Source organism: Corvus cornix, chromosome 7 (genome assembly GCF_000738735.6).
Source record: "Corvus cornix cornix isolate S_Up_H32 chromosome 7, ASM73873v5, whole genome shotgun sequence".
Classification (NCBI taxonomy): Eukaryota; Metazoa; Chordata; class Aves; order Passeriformes; family Corvidae; genus Corvus; species Corvus cornix.
Genome location: NC_046337.1, coordinates 30986810 through 31012336, shown reverse-complemented (window position 1 = coordinate 31012336; position 25527 = coordinate 30986810). Strand labels below are relative to the sequence as shown.

At 43.9% G+C, this 25527-nt stretch overlaps 1 protein-coding gene across 1 annotated transcript; it reads right to left on the bottom strand.

Annotated features, from left to right (window-relative positions):
• Positions 1-498: 498 nt before the first annotated feature.
• STAT1 (signal transducer and activator of transcription 1) lies at positions 499-24581 on the bottom strand. Its single transcript, XM_039555039.1, has 25 exons — positions 24505-24581; positions 24058-24197; positions 21828-21956; positions 21055-21199; positions 20275-20373; positions 18897-18992; positions 18160-18238; positions 17437-17528; positions 17059-17210; positions 16642-16800; positions 15527-15619; positions 15029-15088; positions 13836-13865; positions 13656-13749; positions 12719-12760; positions 12159-12242; positions 11506-11604; positions 10893-11028; positions 9021-9076; positions 7771-7865; positions 5608-5747; positions 4267-4452; positions 3698-3773; positions 3178-3280; positions 499-2600 (listed from the first exon to the last, which is right to left on the bottom strand). The coding sequence occupies exons 3-25, from the start codon at positions 21953-21955 to the stop codon at positions 2577-2579; spliced, it is 2268 nt and encodes a 755-aa protein (XP_039410973.1). The 5' UTR covers position 21956; positions 24058-24197; positions 24505-24581; the 3' UTR covers positions 499-2576.
• Between the last annotated feature and the right edge of the window lie 946 nt (positions 24582-25527).

Sequence of the window (25527 nt, the reverse complement as noted above, 5' to 3'; positions counted from 1 at the left end):
CAAGATGATAGTGGTGCTGGTGGGTTTTATTGGTTATCTGTGTGACTGCCATTGAAATAAGTCTTCAGTCATGGGGAAGGCTGTCCAGGAAAACCTACTCTGGTCATTTCCACTGTGCAAAACATACAGGAAATCAGAATGCATTTATCTAATGTAGCCTTTTTCTGATTTTTGTTGGTGTTTATTTTGAAACCTACACTTCCAGAGCTGTGTCCTTTCACTGGCTGCTTTTTGTTAATGCTGGAATTCTTAAGTGGATTGGCCAGGAACTCCCAACAGCTCTAGCTTTCTCTTGCCTTACTCCTGCTATCCTTCATCACACCAACAGTTTCTTTCCTTTATTCTCTGTCTGGCTGTGCAGTTCATATAAAAGCCTGACAAGTGTGAGATGAGGGATTTTGTCACTTAGTTGCCCCAGAGAAAAACGATGCAGCACTGATCCAGCTTGGTAGCCCGCAAAGATGAGCCATAGATCAGTTATTCTACTGAGGACTCAAATTAGAAATTCAAATTCAGTTTATTGAAGTTTGTGTGGGGACAGAAACAAATTAATGAAGTGACAGAAGCAGTAATAAAACAAAGTTAACAGTCACCTTCTAAGAACTCTAGTGCAGGCAGACCTGCAACAATGCAGAGAATTAAAAGCTGCAATACTGCCTTGGGCTTCAGAGCTGTATCTCCTTAGTTGCACAAACGAGTTCAAAATGAGATACAGAGTAGTAAAATACTGACAGACATGTCCACTTTAAAATAGAAATGACGACAACACAAGAGAGAGAACAAAAGTGGCAACTAGCAGTTCCATTTATTTAAAACATATATAAGAATATTCTATGGAGGAAAAATCACTGCCTCCAGAACTACCGGCTCTGGAAGGACCAACCTGTGAATAAGGCCACTGCTTTAACTCTCACAAAACTGAAGTATAAAAGTAATAACATGTAGAACATGAATACAAAGCATAGCTCAAAAAACAAGTAACTTGGTTTTTGTATTAGCAACAGATGCACATTCAGCTAGTTACAGCAAGATAAAGGCATTAAGTCACCACTTGCTATTTCCTGTAGCACTGTTAGTCTCAGTAACCCAGGGCACCAAAAATAAGTCAGTTTGGCTTTTATTTAAATTCTTGTGTTGGCAATGCTTTCATTTAAATACATGTGTTACTTGCTCTAGGTCCTTTAATTTTTCTTTGAAGCTTTTGCAGGGGGCACATCAGATGTCTTGGGCACAACACACCAAACTGAACCAGTCCTCTACTTCCCAAACAGCAGCTGATGGGTCTGGAGAGGCTTTGGGAGGTCACCTTGTCCAAGCCCCTGCTCAGGCAGGGAGGGCCCCTACAGTGGGTGCCCTGTTCCTGTCCCTGGACAGGTGGGGTGCAGCACAAGTGCTCTGCAGCCCCTCTGCTCAGCTCCATGCTAATTAGCAGCCTGCACTAATAGGTACCCTTAAAGGGAGAGACCTGCCTAGAACAGCCTCACCTCTTGAGTTGTTAATTACCTTCCAACCTGCTGAGAAACAAACCTGTTCCTCCTCTAGTGGAAGCACAGCTTCATCCTTTAAGTACTGCACACTGCATATCCTGCAGCCACTGCTCTGGATAAACTGTAACTTCTTCACCCTCCTGTGCCTTACCCCTAATTACAAACCCACTTCATTAGCAAAGCCTGTAGAAGCTTTTAGCTATTCAAATTAACAGTTAAATAAATGCCCTGGTTCATAATGCACAAGAAAACTGAGTTCCATTCCCCCTGTTACAACCTAAATGGGGTCTGTATTATGGCAAAAGTTAGGAGTGACCGATCCCAGCCTCGGCAGACTAAGCACAGTTAACAGAAACATACTTCAATTCCTTTTGCACTCTTTAAGAGTAGGTTCTCATTTTGTCTTATGACTCCAGTCTGCAGAGGCTTTAGTCTTGATTATACACCTTGGGTTGCAAGCTCAGCATATGCCAATGCAGCTTGAAGGTGGTGTCCTAAGAAATGCTTTTTATGAGAGAGATTGTGTGAAACATCCTACACAAGATTAAGCCTTAGGAAAACTGCAGAAATGAAATGCAGGTAACATTTTGCGCTTTTGCTCTCTCAAAGTGCCATGCCCAGAAAAACTAAAAGCACAACAAACTTCAGCAGCACAGGGATTTGGTGGGGCATGTAGCTGTAGAGTGTTTTGCAGACAAAAATTGAAGGTGTAAGCTTTCTGAACAGAACCTCTGCAGAAGAACCAGCTTTTCTTTGAAGCCTCCTGTGTACAGTCAACTGTTTTAAATGTTTAACTAATTCCTTTAAACAATGAATGCACGTTTCTCCTATCACTGTCATTGAGGAGCTCACATTCCCATCCTGCTCTTCCTCCACTCTGGCACGGTATCTTGCTAATTAAACAAAGATATGCACGTAAGGAGGCTACTCAGGCTGCTGCTGTTGATACTCCCATTAGCTAAAATTGCTACTGCACCTTCAGGTTGAGAAACCAAGGAAGTGAAGTGTGTCCCCAAGGCATTGATTACAGCACAGGATGTGTGAAGCGAATCGGCCGTGCTAATGACGCAGGGAAAACTCAGCCAAAGCTCAGAGCTGAATGTGTGTACACATCTGCAAGAAAAGGAAACCTCCATGACACAGGCCGAGCCCTAGTTCCCAAGTCTTTGCTCTCCACAGAGCGTGACCACGTTCTGCCCCAATCACACCTGATTCCCATCTTAGGATTCAACTACTCAGGGTGGGCAGTGGGAGGGATGACTTTAACTTGTTTCTTTTTCTGAAGCACACCCTGCAAGGATGGCACTGCTCTGTTCACAGGCAGTACCTCACCAGCACTGGCAGGGCAGCACTTCCAAATTGCACTCCTGCTCCGGGCCCTCCCCACACAGACCCCACAGGAAGCACTACTGTGATCCTCCTTCCTCCCTTCCCATCTTCCCTCCACCTGCAAGACACACACAAGAAGCTTTGCTCTCCTGTTCTTCACCCCCCTCCCTGCAGACAAGTGGAAAAAACAACTGCTGGCAATCCCAGTCTAACTCTGGAGCCCCAGCTTTTCCTATCCATGTGAGGAGACGTGTTCTCAAGTGCTTGCTTAGGTGTCTGAGGTATGTCTGAAGGGGGGGAAAAAAGGGGAAAAGCAAGTTCTCACTCAACCCCCTGCTCCAGGCTGTTTCATGATACGTACCACAGTATCAATGTCTGCTGGGTCCACCATCCGAGACACCTCATCAAACTCCTCGGGAGACATGGGGAGCAGGTTTTCTGGAGACTGGAGCCTGGAAGGGTGGCTGAGGGAGAAGAGCAGGGGTTCAGCGTCACTGAAGGAATGAGGCACAACTGGGCTACCCTGTCTGGCTCCAAGGCCCAAAGGGCCACTAAGGAGGCCTCTTGTGAAGAAGAGCCTGGCTCTAAATGAAAACTCAGGCTATTCAGGGGTGCACATCCTAACCAAAGAAGTCCAACAAGTCTTTGAGAACGTGCTTTTCAGGAAATTACTTGCCAGTACAACTACCTGCAAGTTTATAGGGTTTATACCTAAAAATGGTGTTTTGAACACAGCACTGCATTAATGTGTTGTGATCAGATTCTCAAAGAGGAAAGACTTGACAGGGGCACCTACAGGTTAAATACTGTGAAGAAGCACGAACTACAGCTAAAAACTTACGATCAGTTCTTAAAAATCCAGCATTTTTGTGGGAACTTACACTTCAGATACAGAGATTAACTCAGTCTTGATGTAGCCGTTTCCCTTGGGACCATCCAAATCCATTGGCTCTGGTGCTTCAAGGAGAAAAAAAAGCTTGTGGAGTTTTTTTTCAGCAATTTTATGTCACATTTTCATCTTTATTATACCAAAAATATAGCCTATGACCCAGATAATGTGCAAGTCTCTCTGTCGTGCAGTTTACAGCACTATGGTTAATTTATTCCATTTTTAGTCAGTTTTCCCTTTCCTCCTATAAAAGATGGCAAAGAAACCCCTCCCCTAACCAGGCACAGTCGGGGCTGCTAGTGGGAACCTACATTTCTGAAACAGCTCACGGGCTCACATGACAGCTGAGTTGGAGGGCCAGTGACAATTAGGGGTTTCAGTTTTTTGATCTGATTAGATCTCATGTTGTGCCTCTTTGTTAACCTCTAAACATGGGACAGGCTGCCAAGACATTGAGGCCAACTGCTCCCCTTCTTTGCACGCCACAGAAATGGTACAGTGCCCCAGTAGTTCAGGAACAACCAGACAAGCTAAAAGACACAAGCCCCTCACAGCACTCACCCTCCTTAGGCCTGGAGTAGTATTTGCCAAAGGCGTTGTCTTTGGGTATGTTCGGGTACAGGAATCGCAGCGGGTTCTCAGGAATGTTTTCAGCTGCCATCACTTTGTAATTGCGGATGATATCAGGGAAAGTCACAGCAGAGAGCTCCTTCTTGGTGTAGGGTTCTACTGAGTGGAACTGGAGCTCTGCAGAGGAGAGAAGCAGCAACTCTTAAAGGTGGTTTCAAGGTTTTTTCTGAAAGAGTCCAGAAAAGCTGCAGCCACTTCCCCAAATTCAGAGTCCACATGAGCAAAAGGCTTGCCTGAATGACACCTACATTGCTGCAGTAAATATTTCATGCCTGTCAAAGGGAGCATAATTGTTCTGTGGGGTAGGGAGGCACGGGGGATTAAAGCACACAGTGATGGTTCTTGGCGTGCTTTGTATTCAGAATGACTGGTGTGGCTTGTCCATGGAAATTAACTGCAGTATTTCATTAACTGCAGTATTTCATTAACTAATTCAGGTTGTGCTGCCTTTTTAACCTTCTTCCAAATTATGTCATTCAGACTCTGCTGCCTATTAGGAAGTTTGATCCAAATACACCACTTGAGGCTTTTATGAATCATCAAGAGACACAGATAAGCCTTCCTGAATGCTCCAAATACTATCAACCTTTTGCTTAACTTTTGGATGTCTCAGGTAGCAAAGGGAAGAAGTCAGACAAGTACATTCAGCAGTTTCTCTTCCACCTGCTGCCCTGATTTGGGCTCATCAAAGTGTCAACAGCTGCCCCATGCTGGCAGGGGGGGCTGTGTAATTAGTGTGGTAAGGGGAGAGCCCTGACTGGGTACAAGGGAGGTTATAACTTTCTGCAGCTGTGATGGCTCCAAGCTTCCTCAAGATGAGAAACGAGTCCAGCTCACTCTTTCAAAGAAGCAAGCTCTTCATTGATCCTTTTGAACAACGGGAGGAAGGAGAACTGCTTAGAAAATGAAGTATGTAATTTACCTAGGCAGAATGTGGGAAGGCAAGAACAAAAGCTCCATTTGGGTTTGGAAAGAGATGCAGGTGTGTGTGTACTAAAGGCTGGGAGAGAGCTGAAGGAGGCATGGAAGACAGTCCAGGCAGTTTTTCCTACCCAACTTCCAGCACAGAAGCAGAACCTGGGAAGTGCTAGCTGAAACCTTGATCAATTCATTGTGTGGTTTGAGTTACCCCAAGTATGGTGTGTCCCTGCTATTGCTTGTGCCCTGCTGCTGCAGGGGTGTTGTGCTGGTCCTCAGGGTGGAGGAGAAGGGCATAAAGACTTCTTGTTCTGATGCAAGTACATGAACAAAGGTTCTCTGCTGCTGACTTACCATTCTGAGATCCCTCTACCCAAGTAAAGGTGATTGCTCCCTCCCTGCTGCTTTCACTGAATCTCAGTAAAAATGTTCCTGGGCTCTGGTCCTTCAGTAGAGCACGTTCTCTCTCTTTGCTGATGAAACCCATGATGCAGCTGTAATGTTGAAAAGAAAGAGCTGAGTTACTCCTCAACATAAAACCTAAGCTGTGCTGGGCTAGCTAGGAAAACTAAAAAGCTTTCCTCACTTAAAAAAGATGAGTACTGCTGAAAGCTTCATGAAGGCTTTGTCCCGTGAACAGCTGGCAGCAGGACTGACTGACTGGCTGCAGTCAGGTGGTGATTCATGCCCCTTGGCTGCCATGAATCACCACAGCTTCCCTCAGCACTCTCACTTTCGCCTGGGGGCTTATACAAACATCTTTCTGAACTTGGAACAAAAGAGATTGTCCATTTTGCTGTCAAAGCTGGGCTGTGCAAGCAGAACTGAAGTTGCATGTGTGTAACAAGGTCAGATCCCAGCTAGCAGTTAGCTTTAGCTTCAAAAGAATGCTAAGGAACAGTTGTTTCTCCTTTTTGGCTGATGAAACAAACTTTGCTAGCTGCCAGATTACACTCTTAGAGGTGTGGGGTTTGCTTTGGTCCCTGTGCATGTTTTCTAGAGGAGCTGTTAAGCTTGTGTGACTTATTCAGTATGCTCAACAGATGCTATTACATGGACAAGGAGGCTGGTGTGGTAATTATAAGAGATTGATTGATTTGGACAGGTACTGGGGAGGGAGCTGTTCAAGTCAGTACTAGGGTATAACCCTGGCCAAGCCCCACCTGTTTGGTTTTGGTTGCTTTGTTGGTTGATATTTTGCTTTTGATAGGGTTTTTTTTTTTTGTTTTTTCAAAGGTCAGAACTTCTCTGCTTCTTATTCCTCAAAATACTCCATCAATAATGAACTTTTGAGTACTATGACTGTCCTTGTGTGCATTAAGTTAGGGAAAGAGGGTTTTGCACAAAAAAATACTAAATAATCATAATTTTGCTTAGAATTTCAGATGCTGTAAGCTGCCCTGTTTTATGGGGTTTGGGGGTTTGATTGGTGAGTTTTGTGTTTTGGTTTAAATACCATGCTTTAGGTAACATTGCATTCAGCAGTCAATATCCTGTGTATAAGGAAGTCTTTTGCCTTCCTATCTCTCAAGTATGAAGAAAGGCAAGTGTTCTTGAGGCTGTATTACCCTTTTGTATACAAGGGGAGTCTCTGCTATTCAAGCCTGTACCAAATCCACATGTAATCCCAATCCCAGAACTGACACTCTGCTTCAGTAATGGTGGCAAATATTCCCACTGCACTGCAGCCCCCTCATCAAAGAAATGGGGAGGTTTGGGGCAATGAAACAAGGCTTTGAAGAACTCTCCTGGACCTGGGGGGGTAAAAATGTGAAGCCCACTGCTGAATGTAGCAAGACAAAGCAATCCTGCTGCTGTAGATCCTGCAGAACTGTGGGATACTCCACTGTCAGTGTGCTGTTTGATGAGGTTTCATAATGTGGCTGAAGCTAAAAGGCAGGATTGTGACTTTGGATAAGCCTAGTTTGGGCAGAATTACTTCTGAAATCGGAAATCCCAGAATGAAAAGTTTACTAAACCAGTATTAAAGGGCAAATGGAACTGTGTTCCCATCTGGCAGAGTCCCTCTACTTAGTAATAGTCTTAAAATAAGTGAAGACTGCTGGGTTCTGGGCCTGTGCAGGCACAGGCATTCCAAGTCTGGCTGCTGCCACCTCCAGGCAGCTCACACTAACTCTCTTTGGGCAGGCAGTTTGGTTTTTTTAAAATCATATCACTATGACTTGTACGTCCTTGTGCTTCAGTTTTTCTTGGCTGTGTTCTAGGATGTGGAAAGAACTGACTTACAGTGGGAGCAGAGGCAAAACAAAATATAATCTAACATTCAAAGCCCTGCTCTGTGACTTAAATGGGACAACTCAGTCACCTGACGTTCCTGCTTCTAGCAGTTGCCGCACCAGAGGTTTCCTCAATACTACAATCCACTTGCTTCAGATTCTTCTGGTTTCAAGTTCCACTCTCTGCACAACCAACCACCCAGCAGCTGAGGGTGCAACTGCTGGCCTGAAAGTGAGGTCTGAGGCAATGACCACATCTTTAACTTCACTCAGGTCTTACCCATCATTCCAGAGACACAGGAGATGTTTCTTAATAAGCTCCAGGATTCCCTCAATCCACAGCCAAAAGGGGAAATTTTTATCATTTATGTTTTCCTGAAATTCAGAATATGGAAAGGCAGGGATGGGAGTAGGGAAAACAGGGATAATGAGACATGAGTTTCATTAAGCAGAGAGGAAAGCAAGGTTTCAATCCTGCCACTGTCTACTTGTTCTTGTGTTTTTCTTTTCTTTTCTCCCTTTTTCTTTTCTCCCACCCTCCCCATATTCTCTTATGACTCTTTTTCTGTCTCTCCAGGACAGGAACTATTGGTAACGAAGCATGTACTGAATCTTAAGGCAAGAGGAGAATGAGAAAAATGCCTGTCTGAGCCTCCAGTACCCACAAATATGTGATCCATCACCTCTCACATGCAGTAACACTGGTCTAAGAGCAGAAAAAAGGCTCTTGTTCCCTGCCTGGGTGCTATCCTTACTGAGTTGTTGGACATGCAAACCCATTCCATTGGGGTTTTTAACTGGGCTGGCTAGCAGAAGCTTTAGAGACACTTTCTGTTGAGACTTGGATCTCAATTTCTCATGAGACATCCACATTAATGAATTTCAGTGCTTGTAGGTCACCAGAGCCTTGCTCTTCCCCTGGAGTCTGCTCCTGGTTGCTGTGATCGCCTACTTATCTGTATCAGTTTAGGGTCTAAAGCTAAAGAAAATATGAAGAGCCCTCCTGTCTTGCTGCAGCCAGGGCTGTGAAATTGCATGGTGTGGCTCTCTGTCATCATACTGACCCTCTTGGCCACCCCGTGTTAATCCTCACCCTAATCCATTTGCTCCTGGCCTGGGAAATGTCCTTCACTAAGATACATAAGAATTGTTCATCTTGCTGATTGTTTTGTTTACGTTTTCTGTAATAGTCAAAATGGAGAACTATTCTATTAATAGCAGCTGCATTAATAATAAGGTGCTGTGTTTGAAAGATACATTTTTTTTTCCTATGGAGTTTACATGGATCAAAAGCAGTCTCAAAATCATCTACTCCTTGCCATTGCAAGCTCTTTTGCCTCCTTCTGCTGCTACTTTAACCTTGCCACCAAAGCCTCCCATAACTATGTAAGGTCTAGAATAATGAGAGGATCCTACTGAGAAAGAAGGCACCCTGGGGGGAAAAACAAACAAAAAAAGCCCAAACAAAATCCACAGTAAAGTAAGATGAGACCCCCTCTTCCATCTCAGCTTTTAAAACTGAGCTCATACCTTGCAGAATCTTGTCCAAGGAATAAGGCCATCCTGAGATCCTCCGTTTGTTGGCCCTGAACACAATACATTTTACTTCAGTCATGTTCCATAAGTTACTTAGTAAGGCTAGAAGTACTTAGAAAACCAAGTTCTGAGTTATTATTTGGAATTCAACTGTTGAACTACGAAAGAAAAGGAAGGGCAGGCTGCTGTGCTTTCACAGCTAGTGCAGGGGAGGGTGCAAAGTTCCCTCTGGGAGGTTTTACGATAACCAGATCTGTGTGGGCAGCCCTTGCGTCATGGGAGCCAATCCATCCTGACACTTCCTGTGCTGCGCTGCACCAAACACTTGCCAGCTTCAAAATGCTTCCAGGAAGGAGGCTGAATCCTTGCGTAGTTCTTGCCTGCACAAGAAGACTGCAGCCCACAAGCTCCTCTGCAGGGGCTCAGCAGACCCTGCAGTATCTCTCTAAGATTAAGCACTTTACTACCTTGATTCTGGTGACCTGCAGGCTTTTGCCCCAGAAACTCTTGACTCCCAGGTCTACCCCAAACACAGACTCATCTTACTCCTGTTGCAACTGTTTCCCCCAGCCTTGTTTTTATGTCCACAGTGTTTCATAACCATATCCAAACCACAAAGAAAAGTCCTGTGCTGTGACTACAGTAGCTGGAGCTTTGCAGACCCTGACTGTAGTCAGAGCCAAATTCTTTCCATTAATGATCATGCTATGGCTTCCAATAAATATGCTTTTTTCTGTCATTTTTCTGAAAATGAACTGGGTTAGGGAGCTTGTTACTGATACTGCTTGGTGTTAAGAGATCAAGATTCTTTCAATTTTCACATTGCAAAACCAGCTACAACCAGGTTGTAGCCTGGCACTCTGCTAGTTCTGTCTCCTCCTTGCACTGAGGAATCCTGAATCTACAGTGTTCAGCAACCAGGATTTTTTCAGCTGGGTGATATTTTTATCTACAGAGGTAAGATGTAAGGAGCAAGTCTACCATTACCAGAGCTCAACAAAATTCCTGTAGTTCTGACATGCACATTTGCCATAGAAATATATCACTGGTCTCCTTGTGTTGGTTAATTAAACAAACAACAACAAAAAAATCATTCTCCTTGTAGAATTTTGAAAAGTAATCTATTAAAAATTAGCAGCTTTTTGTCAGATCTTATGTCTTGGGGGAATTAGAGAGTGGAATGCTGTACTTGCCACCTAGACACACTAAACTCAAATACCTTTTAAATATAACTTTTTCCTGAAACTTAAGGTCGGTGAAATATACTGAATCAACAGTATTTTTCATCTAGAGTCTACTGTGCAAAATCAGTAGCAGTGGCAAGTGCCCTGCCTATTCAGGCAAACTGCAAGGAGTTTGTTTCCAAACCCCATGGCTGATGAGGCTTTTACTAAGGACACTCATGTGGGAGATAATTCTATTTGATATCCTTTAGCAGTTCCATAGTGTTTGCATGTTGATATTACAACTGTGTTTATGCAGAGTGAATCCCCACTGCAGCTCAGGGCATGCACGGAGTTAAAATAAATGGAGGTGGATTTAAAAACAAAACCCAGAAGATGCCAAGAAACATCCACTTCAAAGACTGACTAAACACGAGTGTTACTTCAAAAGGCAGAATTAGGCCCAACTGGTGTTGCTCTAATGCATAGAACTCCCAAGTTAGAATGGCAGATTTTTTTAATGACATGATCTCATTTACAAACTCTGCCATACTGAAAAGCGGAAAATACTTAATTGCTACAAAGTTGTATTGTAGAAGGGGAAAAGGTGTGAGAGGAAATGAAAACTTAAAATAGGTTGCAGGAAAAGATGCAGAATTAGCTTCAACTGAAACAGGCCATCTGTGATGAAAGCAAACCATACCAAGAAGCTTCTCTCCCAGCATGCTCAGCTGATCTGCATTAAGTCCTCTCTTTGTTACAGAAGAAAACTGCCAACTCAGAACTTCAGAAAGCTTAGACCACTTTGCACAAGGCGGATTCAGAAAGAATGACAAGTTCTAGAATGAAACAGAAAAATACAAGCTACATAATACAAGTAAACATTCATTTTGGAATGCCACTTGAACTTATAAAAGTGTATTGTTGCCAAAACAAACTCCAGATTTAAGAATGGATGTCAGCTTGAGAAGAAGCTCTGCAGAAGCAGGCAGCTATTCTTCCAGGCACTCTTTACCAGGAAAAGCAATCTCTGGGGCTCTGGGTATGTCTTCTCCCAGTGGGCAGAATTGCTGGATTACTCAATGCACCATAATTGAGTTCTTGATTGTTCATTTGTCATAGTGTATATCCTGAATACATCCTCCCCTAATCTGGGTTTCAAACATTGCTCTGTTTAGGTCAGGGAAGTTGCTGCCTCTCTCTACCCCTGAAACTCATTAAGAGTCATCTGCAGAGCTAAAATGCAGCAGCCACTTGCATACAATGCTTGAAAATTACATATAGTACCTGATAAAATATTTTTTTCCTGCAAATACCTTGGGATCAGTAGACAGCATGTTGAACCACAAGATAGAAGCCCATCCACTGGGAAGCTGGCTCACATTTGAGATCACAACAATGGGAAGGGATGTGGTCTGAAAGGGGCACAAAAGGAAACATATCAGGTTACCCTGCACTGCTGCCACAATCCTCCTTGAGATTATTCACAAACCCATTTCCATTCTAATTCCCTGCTTGCACAGTCTTTACTTTTTCAATAGAGGTTGGTATGTAGGGGAGAAAATATCAGTATGATGAAATACTAGAAAGAACTTGGGTAATTTTTATCTAATAAAGACTTTAATGTCAGTTATGACAGCACTAATAGTGACAGTAGAGTTCATAGCACACTGCTTCTGAAATAAATGTAAACTGATAACCAACCCTGTGGTTTAAGCCCTCTAGGTATCAGACACTTTTGCAAAGCGCATCTATTCTTATTTACCCAGAGATCTGACAGCATTCTCTCTCTGTCTCTATACACAGTTGTGAAGTGTCATTCCCATACTTTGAAATAACTGAAAATGCTTGATATCCCAGTACTTAAAAAAAAGAAAAAAAGAAAACAAAAGAGAGGGAAAAAAAGTTACGATTGTCAGCATGAGTGACACACAGGAATTGAGGTCCGTCTGTTTCATCTAAGACATACCTCTAGGTCTATTACCAAACCAGGCTGGCACAGCTGCGTCTCAAAACTCAGAGAGTGAAGCTCTTCTGTTACAATGAGAGGACCCTTCAAAAAAAATAAAGGAAAACTTTTCAGGGACTGAAAACTCCTAGGGTGAAGAAGTGTGGCTTTATTATGGGGAAAACCCTTTTTTGCCCACAGTCGTGCTCTAGACCTCAGTAAGAGCTTACAGATCAAAGTCAAGTGACAGTGCTGACTTCCTAGAACTGCCTCTCCAGGCATGTGTTTTTTGGTTTTTTTGTGGCTACTACCACCTATAAGCCACAGAAAAATCAGTGCTTGCCAGGAAGTCCTGTTAAAGGTAGATGCCAGTGTGGGAGAGTCCCTCACTGCCATTCTGGCTGTAGTTCTCCTTGCAGACTGTTCCTACATGGATCCCTTTGTAGAAACACTGAACTCCTCCCCTATGATCTCTCATCCCATGAGTGTCTTCATGGGTCTGATCAGAGAGCACTGTCTTAAATGAATGCCTTGTTAGTATTATGCTAAAACTTGACAAAGAAAAGGTTAGTGCTGCTTACCTCATTTGTTCTGCTCCCTGCATTTTTCTGTTCTTTCAGTTGCTGCAAACGAACAAAAAACCTCTGTCACTCGTTTATGTCAGCCACAAATGGAAGTGGTAGAGGAGGTTTGCATGCTCCACTTGCTCAACTGTATGCAAACTTGCTGCACTAGTGCCTGATTCTATTTGGCTCTAAGCTGTGGGAGCCAAAGGATTAAACTGTAGGTAACTACTACGCCTTTATAAACTGTTCATCTGTGAAAAAAGATATTGCACAGTTATGATGCAATGCCTTTATGTAAGAGGCCTTTTAAGAACAGAAGCAGTATGAAATCAGAATCAGATGGAATATTGGTTTATCAAAGAACCCCTCTGAATAGGATGGTAAACTCTAAGCAGCCTCAGTTGTGGTCAATGAAGAGAGAGTTCCATGTTCCCTGGTCCTGGACTTGCATTTTTCCTTTCCTGTGGTAGGAAGGAACCAATCTGTTCCCTCGCAATGTGCAGATCAGAAGTGTGGTACAGTCTGCTGAAGGCACTGACTTCCTTGCAGCTGCCCACTCCTTGACAATTTTCATCTTCCAGACTCAGAGGTCTTTGAACTATTCCAAGCTTCCCTACCTGTGGGCCTTCCTCTGAAAGGCCCAAACCAGCCTTTCTAGGCTTTTTTAACTTCCTCCTACAAAGAACCCATTGCAGCATAATCTGTATAGCAGAAAATAGTCTTGCTTGCATTCCTGTCCCTATTTCAGTGACAAGCAATCATATTTTGATTGAAACAGGCCAAATATTTCAAAAAGGAAAGCACAAAGAAAAAGGAGATAATCACAGTTCCTCTTTACACAAAAGTAAATAATGACTTCAATAACAAAAGCCATTTGCTTCCTTCCTACCACACTCTACCAACAAAATTAAGTGGCTGTATCAGTAAAAGAAAGAAAAAACCAACCCCCTACCAAGTGCCTGAATTCTGCTGCTAGACTTCCATTGGTAGATTCTTCCATGTTCATTACTTTTGTGTTTGTTCCCAAAATATTAAATTTCCTGAACCTACACAAAGAGAGAGAGAAAATGTAATTAAATCTCAACTTTGTTGAAAGAACCTAATAAATATACAAAACTCTGATGCCACCTACCCTTTGACTGAGTTCTTCTCAGTTACATCTCTGTCAAGAAAAAAAAAAAAGACAAAATAAGAATCTTTTAAAGATTCTGCCAGAGACAGAGAAAATGTGCATTTTTTAGTAGCTGACAGAGCTGACTGAGAACTGGTAAAATGCTTTTGTGAAATTCTAGTGCAAAAGATGAGGCAATTGGTTCAAGCAGTCAAAATAAATACTGTGCTACACAGCCTGTGTTTTACTGAGGCTTAATATTGCTATGGGGGCTTTATAATCAAAGCAAGTACTTTCTTTTACTCTATCTATTTTTTTCTCTTGTGCTGAGGAAAAAAGAATATAGTTCTGCTACTCTAAATCTGCTTTAAAACTTGTTGAATAAATTGCTGCATCACTTGAATTGGTTTTCCCAGCACTTGGGATTCTACTGAGTTGCATTCTGTCTAGCACACTTCTCAAAGCCTCACCTCCCACAACCACATAAGAACTTTTTTTTTACTTTTTCCCTATTCTATGCAAGTTTCTGGACCCTAAAGCCATTTCAAGTGAACAAAATTACTTGGCTGAGAAGACAAAAACCCACTTGCTTTCTTGAAAGCACAGTCCCTGTCATTATTTTGGATAGCCTGTCATATTTCTTTCCATGCCCTTGAAGTATGGAACTGCTTACAAAATACAGAAGGTTGGTATTAAACTGTTTCAACTGCTGTGATTTTTCCTCTGATTGAGAACATGTCCTATGTTACAGGTAGGCAGATTATACCCCTAACTCAAAGGCTGCTTTAGGATAACCGTATTTCTTACTAGACACTACCCAAAAAGTAAGGTATTCTAGAGACATGACTGAATTATGTGACTGGAAAGGGTGGAGTTCAATTCGACACTGTCACCTTGTGCTAATCCAGGTGAAACAACCCAGCAGAGCTGTGGCTGTTCCCCAGGTGCTGCCCTGTGCCTGATTTAGCAGTAGTGAGCTCTCCTCAGAGGAGATGACGGTGAGAAGCTGAAGCCATCTGCACTTTGTGACATGTCTCTGGTGTCAGAGATTTAGAACAAGGGAATGGATAAGAAAAAGGGAAGGATGTACTTGCTGTCACAGAGAACCAGCCTGCTGCTGGCCTAGTCAACACTTACAATGTGACTGCTCTTTGGTTTCTGAACGTGGGGACTGTTTACCTTTACATAAGATGGATGAAATAAGTGCAACATACTTATCAAATAAAACTTTCACTTTCAAGTTGTAGTTCAGTTCCTGCAGTTTCACCAGCAATCTGGAAAGAGAAGTATTTTTTTTTATGTCAGCAATTGAAAAAGATGGGTTCTCTTCTATTGTGTTGCTTACCACAGATATTTAAGGAACATGCTTGGGGCCACGTGCAGGCTCCAAGCTTGCTCCATACCAGACAGCATTTAGAGATGCAACTAAATGGGCAAATGAGTTACTCTTTGGCATGACAAAGTGCTCTGCACGTGTCTTCTTGCTGTTTGGTTGTGTTTGTTACACACTCAGTACACCCCACTTCTGGTAAAGGGTAAAAGCTGAATGTGAGTTAAACTCTGCCAGAAGAAAGCCCCTGCCCATGGCACTTCCCTCCTCCTGGCCTCAGCCCCTGGGCTACAGGACAGGCTGTGCAATCCCCCTGGCTGTGGAAAGCCAGTGACAGGAAAGCCTTACCACAAAACAGGAATAGGGAAAGGGGAAAACATACCTCAGCTTCACAGTAAACTGTACTCCTGTCTTCAGGACTAGTGGCCTCTGAGGATGTGTTGGCATGCAAGGCTGCCTCTCCACCACAAAGGAGCTATGGGAAGAACAGATTAAAGGCACTGTGGTTTATCTGTGCTGTCCTTAAATAAGAAACCACATAAAAAGTGAACTTTAAAAGAATGCTGATTTACCAGTAATACTATACACTTTATTCACTCAGTTTCTATCTACACAGAGGTGTGTGCATCAGTTCCCTTCAATTGTTTCAATGGGGCTAGAAATAGTGATTTTTAAAGTGCTGGCTTTTCTGCAATACATTGACAGCTTGAAGAGGGAGATTGCTTCATCAGACTTCCCTAAAATCAAAACAGCAAGGAAACACTGTGCTGTAATTAGCACAGTGCAAGTGAAGAGTGTTGCTTTGTTTGCCATTCCCAGGACTTCCTGAATTCTTACAGTGACAGTGCTGTGTAAAAACAGGTGCCCAAGGGATGGATACACTAGCAGGGGATTTGATGAGGGCCAGCTAACCCAATGAAACAAAACTTCTGGGGCTAACTGGCTCTGATACACCCCAAATTTTTATATACTGTGTGTGTACAGAATAGGACTCTGATCTTACGTGAGGTAACTACAAGCTACAGTACCTTGCATCATAGAGGTGGTACAGAGGCAGGGCTGGCCTCCCTGTGCTGGAGGCAAAGATGATGCGTCCAGTGACAAAGGATTGGAGAATCTAGTGTGTATCTATCTTGGGCACAGCTTGATGCAGATTGTTTCTTGCCTCTCTTCACCTGAACTCTGCAGCGTTGAAGCTTGAAGCAAGAAGTGGACTAACAGACTGGGAGTTTGACTCTGTAATCAATGTGTACTGCAGCAAAGCATCTGCTAACTTCAATAATGACTGATCACAAACCCTTTCCACAGGCCTGAACCTGTGGAAATCCTAGATAGAGTAAATCTCAAAAACAGTAATTCAGTTTAATATTTGTGACAAACTTAGGAAAACCTTGGAAAATGAAAAGTTACTATGCAAGAAATACTGAGGGAACAGTAGGGAAGGTGCTCTTCATCTATTTATTCATGTAACACCAAAAGATCCTTCTGGTCTGTTACCTTTGGATGAGTTGTTTGAAAAGAGTGTGCGTTAGGTCCTGCAGAAATTGTTTATTTTTTGTGATGGGATCAGGGTCGTAGGTAAACTTCTGTTCCAGTTCCTCAAGCTTCTTAAGCTGCTGACGAACTTGCTGTAGACTTTCAGCAACAGTGGTGAACCTAAAATTGACACGATCTTGTTACTTTTAGCATGTTTTTGTATTTTTCTAATGCAGAGGCACCAGCCAGGTGACTGTCCCCGAGGATGTGGCAGAGCTTGGAGAACACTTCATGCTCACTAGAAATATAGTTAGGTAATAAAATTAATGTAGTTATAGTAAGACAGAATGAAAATGGATAATATAAATCATCAGTATATTTCCTAGATGTGGTGTTCCTTCATAACCTGGCTCAAACGCAGCCTTACAAAAGACTTACCAGTTCTGCAGCTGGTCGAGGCAGGCATTGGGTGGCCCACCAATGCATGCTGTCTGTTGCCTGTGCTTCCACTCCACCAGCTCATCATTAATAAGGGCAGTCTGTGTGTGCTCTGCGCTGTGCAGCAGCTGTACTATCTTATTCACCACCTCCTACACAGAACATGAGATTACCCTGTTTATTAAAAATACATCATACAGGAGAACTAAGTACTGTTTTAGCTAGTGCTCATCTGTCTTGCAAAACTCTGCAAAGACCCCAGTTCAACTGACATATTAAAAAAAACTTTTCTACTGCTATTTTATGTCAATTCAATGAAAATGAACATGTGCTTAAAATGAAGAGCTGCTGACTTCTGAAAGAAAACTTGAGCACTACCTTTCTCTTGAGGTCCAGGTTTAAGAACATCTGCTGGAGACTCAGCTGTTCTTTCTTGTACTCCTCCTGAGACATATTACTGGACTCGTGTTCTGTAAAATAAGTCCAAATTGTGAACGGGAGGCTGCAGGAGTGCTGAAGGACGGGTGGGGAATATGCTGGGGGGAAAGTGGACAAATACAAAAAGCAAGATTGTAGCTCAGTGCTTCCCTAAGTACCTTCTGAACGTGTCCCTGTTCTGAGGGACAGTCAGCTCTGCCCAGCTGTGGTGGAAACTAAAGCCTTTTCTAGAACAAAGAATTCGACATCAGAGACAGATCTGTATAATGAAACCAGTGTGGACTCCGTGTGTTTCCCTTGGTGCACAAGAGCCTACAAAACCTAAAGCTAGTCTGGCATTTGTGAAATACAAGACGGCAAAGGGAAGCCTAAACATCCCTAATTAAGTGTATGGCTGAATGGCCACAGAGCCTACAGGGCTTGCTACTTCTACTGGCAAAGGGCTGCAAAGGACAAAGGAATGCTGTGTTAACAGGGAGGCTCTCTTACTTGGAACTAAAGACAGATGCAGAAATTTAGGTTTCAGTGCGAAACAGAGTTAATAAAGGAGGGACATTACCAGTAAGTTTGGCCGTGTATCATTAGGCTCAGTGTCTTGACATAAAGAGCAGTTTACTCTGACAAACTACATGCAATAGGGGATGTCCTTGAAAAATTACTTACCTCTATTCTGCAGGGTTTTACATTTGAAGTCATACTCATCTTGCATATCCTCTAATGCCTTGATGTCCTGCTCCACGTCCTGTAATGCATGAGTGAGGGTGGCCACAATTACTTAATATTTTCAAGTAATGCAAGACTACATCTGATGAGGAACTGCCTGGTACTAGCCCTTGACAGACATGAAGCCCAGTTTTGTTACACTGCTTTTTCCTGGAACTCCCTAACAGGAAATATTCCTAAATTTCATCACCTATTCATCGTTCCTACTTTTCAGCTAGCTGAAATCTATTAAAGTGTGGAAGTGCCTTTGTGGTCAAGCCATGTAAGTTCACAGAATTTAGAAGAACCTATGCTACAGTGGAAAAACTTAGCACACAGCATTTTAAACTTTCAAATTCTTAAGTACTGCTTGGAGAAAAGCTTTCTGTTGTGACTGTATTTATTAAGACAAACATTTGTATGCTAAAAAAAAAAAATCTTCTAGTTAACAACAAATTGGTCAGTTACAATTTAAGAGGTTTTTTTCCTCAGTTGCTAGTATTTCAGACAGGTAAAATGCTTTTGTTGCTAAAATTTAGGCACAAGGTACTTTCTGTCTTCAGGCAATCCCTGGTTATAGACTTGAAAGCCCCTACTTTACTTTTATTTGTCACTTTATCAAGTCTAATGTACTACTGAAAGCTTTTCAACATCTGTGAATCAACAAACACTACTATGAAAAGTTATATTATACTTACTGTAACACTGCTTTTTATAGCCTTAACTTTGGCATCAAGCTCCTTCTGTTTGTCCAGCATCCCAATCACAGTGTTCTGTACATTCCCTACTTCCATCTGAGGGAAGAAGCAGTACAAGTCAAAACAGAGTGACCCATACTTTTTTCATTAATGTAAATTAGTGGCTTTTGTTGACAAACAACCTGAGGAAGCATGGCTCTGATAAACCATACTAAAATTTTGTAGTATAAGAAAATCAAGTTCAGGTAAATTTGAAAGAAACAAACAAAGTATTTATTTTGGTAAACTGCCAAAGGTTCCCCATCATGGATTTAAGTCAGTGGTGGAAGTGATGGCCAAGCTGGATTGGGCATCAAGCAACCCAGTCTAGTGGAAGGTAGATGAGCTCTAAAGTCCCTCTCAATCCAAACCATTCTGTAATTCCCTTTCCCTTTTCGATGACCCCAATTTATTGCACACTGGAAAGGCAGCAGCAAGTGCTTTATGTCACGTGCCAGCACTGAACAGCTGTGCTGCAGCTACAGGAGCTCTGTCAGAGTCACACTCTGAGAGCAGCTGCTTTGGACACTGTTGCAAAGGGCCCCTTGTTGAAAGCCCGTGCCCAAGTGCTCTTCCCACACTGCACATTCAAAGCCCTGCTATAAACTGAGGTATTTCAGCACCGGGAATTAACATGCTTGGTCAGTCATCACTTTATTTCTACATAAATGGATTACAGCTATCTATACATTTTTGCATGCCTTTCCCAACTGCAGAATTTTTACTGCAAAACAGTTATTTCAAAGGAAAAAAAAAAAAGGTGAGAAGCTGGAGAACAGGTGACGAAGGAGAAACTATGGCTTTACCTATAATTCAGAGGAAAGAAAAGGGCTTCATTAAAAAAACCACCCCAAAACCCCACCAAAATTAGAAAGAAATACTTGGAGACAACTGGGAAGGAGAATGATGCATCATTTTCCCAGAGTAAGTCCAGAGAAGCATGCTCAGCTGCTTAACAGAGAGTAAACTGGGGAGTAAAATGCAGATCTAAAATCTTTCTGGATACGTAAGTTAAGCACTAATTATTAAAACAAAATCCAATTAGCATATCAGGCTACATCGTACTACAGAAGCATTAAAACAACCAGCATAGCTTTTACATCATTCAAGGAATAAAAATTATTTCCTGGCCATTTATTCTCCAAACGCTTCATTCATGAGAAAAAAGCCATGCTGTCCAGCTGGTACATATCAGCGCTCACTCATCTGTTTTTTAAGGAACTTCTTATTGTGCAGAGAGGGAACAGCCTGTTTCCCCTGACAGTCTTCATCCACTTCCCTTATCCCAAATAATAGGAAAGGGGAGATACAACTGCAGCAGACATTTCAACACTGTTACCTCATTCGACGCCTGGGCACTGTTCAGTATTTTTCTCTCTTCTTTCAGACAGTTGTAGATGATCATTGCCATGTGTATCGGGTCTTCTTGGAAGTTATCCTAGCATTAGAGACACAGTCTATTGTTAAAGTTCATACACATCATTTCTTGTCCTTCAGTAACTTTCAGATTAGCAAAAAATAGGGAATTACCAGTGTGTGAGCCTCAGGGAACACACTGGTCATAGCCTGCTAAAGGATTACAAGCTGTGACAGCCACAACCAGCTCCAAGAACGAGTTTCTATTGTAGTTCATTGGCATACAAAGAGACAGAATTGGCACAAAACAACAGGAAAGGGTCAAACATTACTGGGAGATGTGGGATAATACCCTACAGTCCTAGAGAGAGCTCATCCCTTATGAGCCATCCTCCCACACCTTGGTATGGCTGCTGGTTTAACACACAGTCCAGGCTGGATGCAAATTCAACGTTATTGTTTTACCTGCATACAAACTGGAAATGTGCTACAGACCGAGTACTGCCCTGCTCAGGATGGTGCTACCCTGGGGGGTTTTCTTCTTCCTGTAGTTCTCAAACTGTAGCTGTTCTGATAATTAAACTGTAACTTTCTAACCATAGCAAATCAAAACAAAAATGGAGCAACACTTGAATTCTGGCTTTTAAATCAGGATTCTCACACATCCTCTACGAAAACCCCTCATGGCAGGGTAGTTGCTTGGAGGCATCCAACTGCACTGAAGCAAATCAAGCAAATGTATATATATAGAACCCAGGCGTACCTGAAGATTACGTTTGCTTTTCCTTATGTTGTGCTGCAGCAAAAAATTGTTTTCTATCAAGAATCTGCTGAACTGATCATCAAGCTGTGACAGCAGGTCATGGAATAACAGCGTAGCAAATGAGACATTGCTGGCGGCATGTTCCCTAGAATAATTTAAAGCATGCTTGGGTTAAATACACTTCCAACACAAGATCCAAGAAATACATACAGGTGTACTTGATTTTTAATCCCCAACTCCAGTTGTAGAATATGCAAGTAGTGAGAATTAGCTTCAAATGTAAGCCAATTTCATTCTCTTAACTTGACTTTACTTTCCTTGATAAAGAAATGTTGTTTCTCTATTCTTTTTGCCACATTCTCTTCAAATTCATTTACTCATGCCATGCACGTCAGGAACCTAAAAGTGACCCTGATGCACGTGCATGTTGTACCACTCTCCAAAGAGAAGACACTCCACAGAAACTTTCGCAGAAGTTCAGTCTTTGAAGAGTGAGAGACTGAGCTACAAAGGCAGTAACTAATTGGTCTTAAAACAGCCACCACTGAGAGCAATGTGAGCAAGGACACTTACTCCAGGCATCAGGCCCCTCTAGAAAGCCCTGAAGAGGGGCAGGAACACATGCTGTAGTATCCACATAGCTACCGAAGCATCCTACCAGCAAAGGTTCACCTAGCAGCTTGCTTCCCCAGCATTCTCCTGCTGCCTGTAACTGCATGTCTGAGGGCATTGCTTATCACACAACCCAAAGCCTAATAAACTTATGTGCTTACCAGTCCTGGTTTTCCAGCCACTGTGCCAGGTACTGCCTGATCTCCATAGGAAAGCTGTCATCATATAGCTGGTGAACTTGCTCCAAAAACTTGGAATCAAGTTGCTGCAGCTGATACCACTGAGTCATCCTGAGGAAGGGGTGAAAAAACAGCCAGTGTAAATGTTTAAGGAGTATTTGGACTGAACGAGTGAAAAACAACTAATTTAAAGTTTTCATGAACATTGACAAAATCGGAACGTGCTGATTTTGGCTGGGATAAAGTTTATTTTGTTCACAGTAGCTAGCATGGGGCTGTGTTTTGGATTTGTGCAGGAAACAGTGTTGGTAATATAGGGATGTTTTTGTTACAGCTGAGCAGGGCTTACACAGCATCAAGGCCCTTTCTGCTCTTCACCCCACCCCACCAGTGAGGGGGCTGAGGGTGCACAGGGAGTTGGGAGGGGCACTGGGCAGCTGACCCCAACTGACCAAAGGGATATTCCAGACCATGTGGCATCAAGCTCAGCACACAGAGCTGGGGGGCGGAGAAGGAGGAAAGGGGGAAATTTTGCATGATGGGGTTTGTCTTCCCAAGTCACTGTTAGGCATCATGGAGCCTGGCTTTCCCAGGATGGCTGAACACCTGCCTTTTGCTTTGCTTGTGCACATGGCTTTTGCTTCACCTGTTAAACTGTCTTTATCTCAACCCACAATGCTCCTCACTTTTACCCTTCTGATTCTCTCCCCATCCCACCACATAGGGAGGAGGGGAAAGTGAGCGAGTGGCTGTGTGGTGCTTTCTTTTTTTTCTCCTTTTCCTCTGAACCCCTTTTCATGGCACTTAGGGTACTGCTAGTGTTACTGCTCTCTTGCTTAGCAGGGATATGGGAATGAGGACCTGTGTGTTTGATACCTGTACCCTGCATAATTGAGGTCCTGAACGTGGAGTATTGCCTTTTGTTTGTGCGGATGTATTCCCCATCACCCCCCGCCAGAGCATGCATGAAAAATCAAAGAGCCCTCTAAGTGCCCATTTTCAGTTGCTTTGTGTCCACACTTGCCTGCTCTGAAAATGGACTAGATCTCAAGTCCGAAGTACTGGAAAGATGTTTTGCCTATGTGTTTTAGTTCTCATGATCATCTTTTCAAGCTAAATTCAAGTAACCTTTCCAGCAGATACAGGATGCTTAAATGAACTAATATTGTACAGAATAGCTTCTCTCAGTCCTAACACTTTTGTGACAGAGTGGCTTTATGGTCTCTGGCAGCAGATCAGTTAGCCTTCCAGGCTGCAGGTTATCACCTTGTAGTGGAAATGGCACGTAAAGATACATCCAAGGAACAGTTCAGGCCGAGAATACAGGTGGTGAGATGCAAATCCACTCACACCACTCTTTTTTACTGACTGCCTATAAGACCTGTCCAAAAGACCAGGACAGCATCAGGGTGAAGGACTATTTTCTATGCTCCTTCCTGCCAAATCCTTTAGTGTTTGTATGCCAGTGCCCCTGGCATGTGCTATGTGTGAGAAACAAAGTAGTTAAAAATGTTGTTTAAAGTGAGGGTTTTGAGGCTTTTCATGCGTGTGCTTTTCAGATTACAGGTAATACAGCATTTGAATGTGCTCTAGCAATCCCAAAAAATGAGACTCCATGACCTCCCTGGGTAGCCTGTGCCAGTCCTCTGCTACCCTCAATGTAAAGAAGTTCTTTCTCATGTTGGACTTGTGTTTTAGTTTGTGGCCATTGCTCCCCATCCTGTTGCTGGGCACCACTGAGAAGAGTCTGGCACCATCCTCTTGGCACCTGCCTTTGAGATATTTATATGTAATGATGACATCCCCTCTCAGCCTTCTCTTCTCCAGACTAAACAGGCCCAGCTCCCGCAGTCTCTCCTTGTAAGAGAGATCCCTCATCATCTTTGTGGCCTCCGCTGGACCCTCTCCAGTAGCTCCTCTTGTTTTTGTACTGAGGAGCCAGACCTGGACACAGCACTCCAGATGTGCCTCACTAGGGCCGAGTAGAGGTGGCTGATCACCTCTGTCAACCTGCTGGCCACCTGATGCACCCCAGGACTCCTTCCTGGCCCCTCTCTACCTCATTTTCTGCCATTCCCGGGGGATCGCGGCCGATCCACGCGGCGGGGTTCGGGAGTAAAGGACCCGGCAGCCGTCCCTACCCTCGGCCGGCTCCCTGCCCGCGTTCCCCTCGCTGCCGGCCGGCTCAGCCCCGCGGCTGGGAGCACCGCACCTGTTCAGCAGAGGCTGCCCAGCGATGCTGGAGGCACAGGATCAGCGTCAGCGCCGTGCCGGGGACAGGGGTCCGCTTCGGGCGCTCCGGCGCTCCCGGGCAGGGCAGGTCTGGAGATGCTGATGGACGGAGAGTGAAAGCTGTGGACAAGGAGCCAAGAGTCGGACTTGGGAGCAGATGCAACAGATGACAGAAGAGCAGGGGTGTCCCTGCAAGGAATGAAGACCGCTAGAAGATATCTCCCGCTGCCCCAGGTGCAAAGACACTAAAGCACAAAGCTCGGTGTTCCGCGGGCAGGGACAGTCTGAGGAAGCGACAGTTTTAATTACACCGGGCATTCACGCCGCCGGCCCCCGAGCTGCAGGCAGTGCCCGGCAGTGCCCGGCAGTGCCCCGCCGTGCCGCTCCCGGCGCCATCCCCCCGGCCCCTCAGGCCCGCTCCCCTCACCTCGGGTCCGGCTCGGCAGTGCCGCGCTGCCGGCTGCGCTCGGGGAGCCGCGCGGCCAAGTGCGCATGCGCGGGGGCGGCGCGGGGGCGTTCCCGGAGCGGGAGCGTCACGTGACTTCTGGGAAAAGCAGCGGGCCGGCGAAAGCGAAAGCGGCGCGGTGCCGTGAGGGCGGGGGCTGCCGGCCCAGCTGCGGCTTTTGGCTCGGGCGCTCCAGCCCCTTTGCTAGCCCGGGCGCCGCTAAAATGCAGGCGGCTGAGCGTTAGTTCCCTTCCCCTTTCTCGTAAGCCTTGCTCGCAGGGACGCTGTGGCTGTCTCTTGGACCAACGTGGTGTGTTGGGTTTTGTTTGGTGTTTGAAGCCAACAGAGACCGGCCTATTAAATCCAGGCTTTGCTGCGGGTCTCCAGGGTACTTTGTGCACCCTCCCTCCTCAGATGGAAGAGGCAGGTCCTACTCCATAAAAGAAAGAAATCAGAGGTCCGTTTGGTGAACTTCGTGGCATGAAATACTAGGGAGTAGTGGATATATAAACATGGCTATAGAAAAAAACTATGGAAGAAGGTAACTGACCGTTTTTATGTTTTTTAATTAGGACCATTACAGTGATGCACCAAGACAGCACAAAACAATCACATTTTTTTACTTTGCTGTTGCAAAACACAGCAAAAGCACAAACACAGTAGAAGTACTTAAAAGCAGACATTTTGTTTTCTCTGGTAGTATCTGGGCACCCCTTTTTTGTGTTCCCCCCCCTCACCCCCCCCCACTATTTTACTAGAGAACCACTTTCGTACTCATAGTGGCATAAGAACAAAATTCTCACTTTTTTTAATGGAAGGAGGCTTGGGCTGTATATATTCATCCTACAGGAAATTATTCCAGTGTTCCTTTAAAACAGTGAAATGATTTCAAGTCATGTGCTTTTCAATGAAATGTTAAGCCTACCCTCTGCAAAAATCTGTTCTGAAGCAATAGCAGAAACTGTCCTGCCAAAACGTGATCCACAATGCTGTTCAGGAACACCA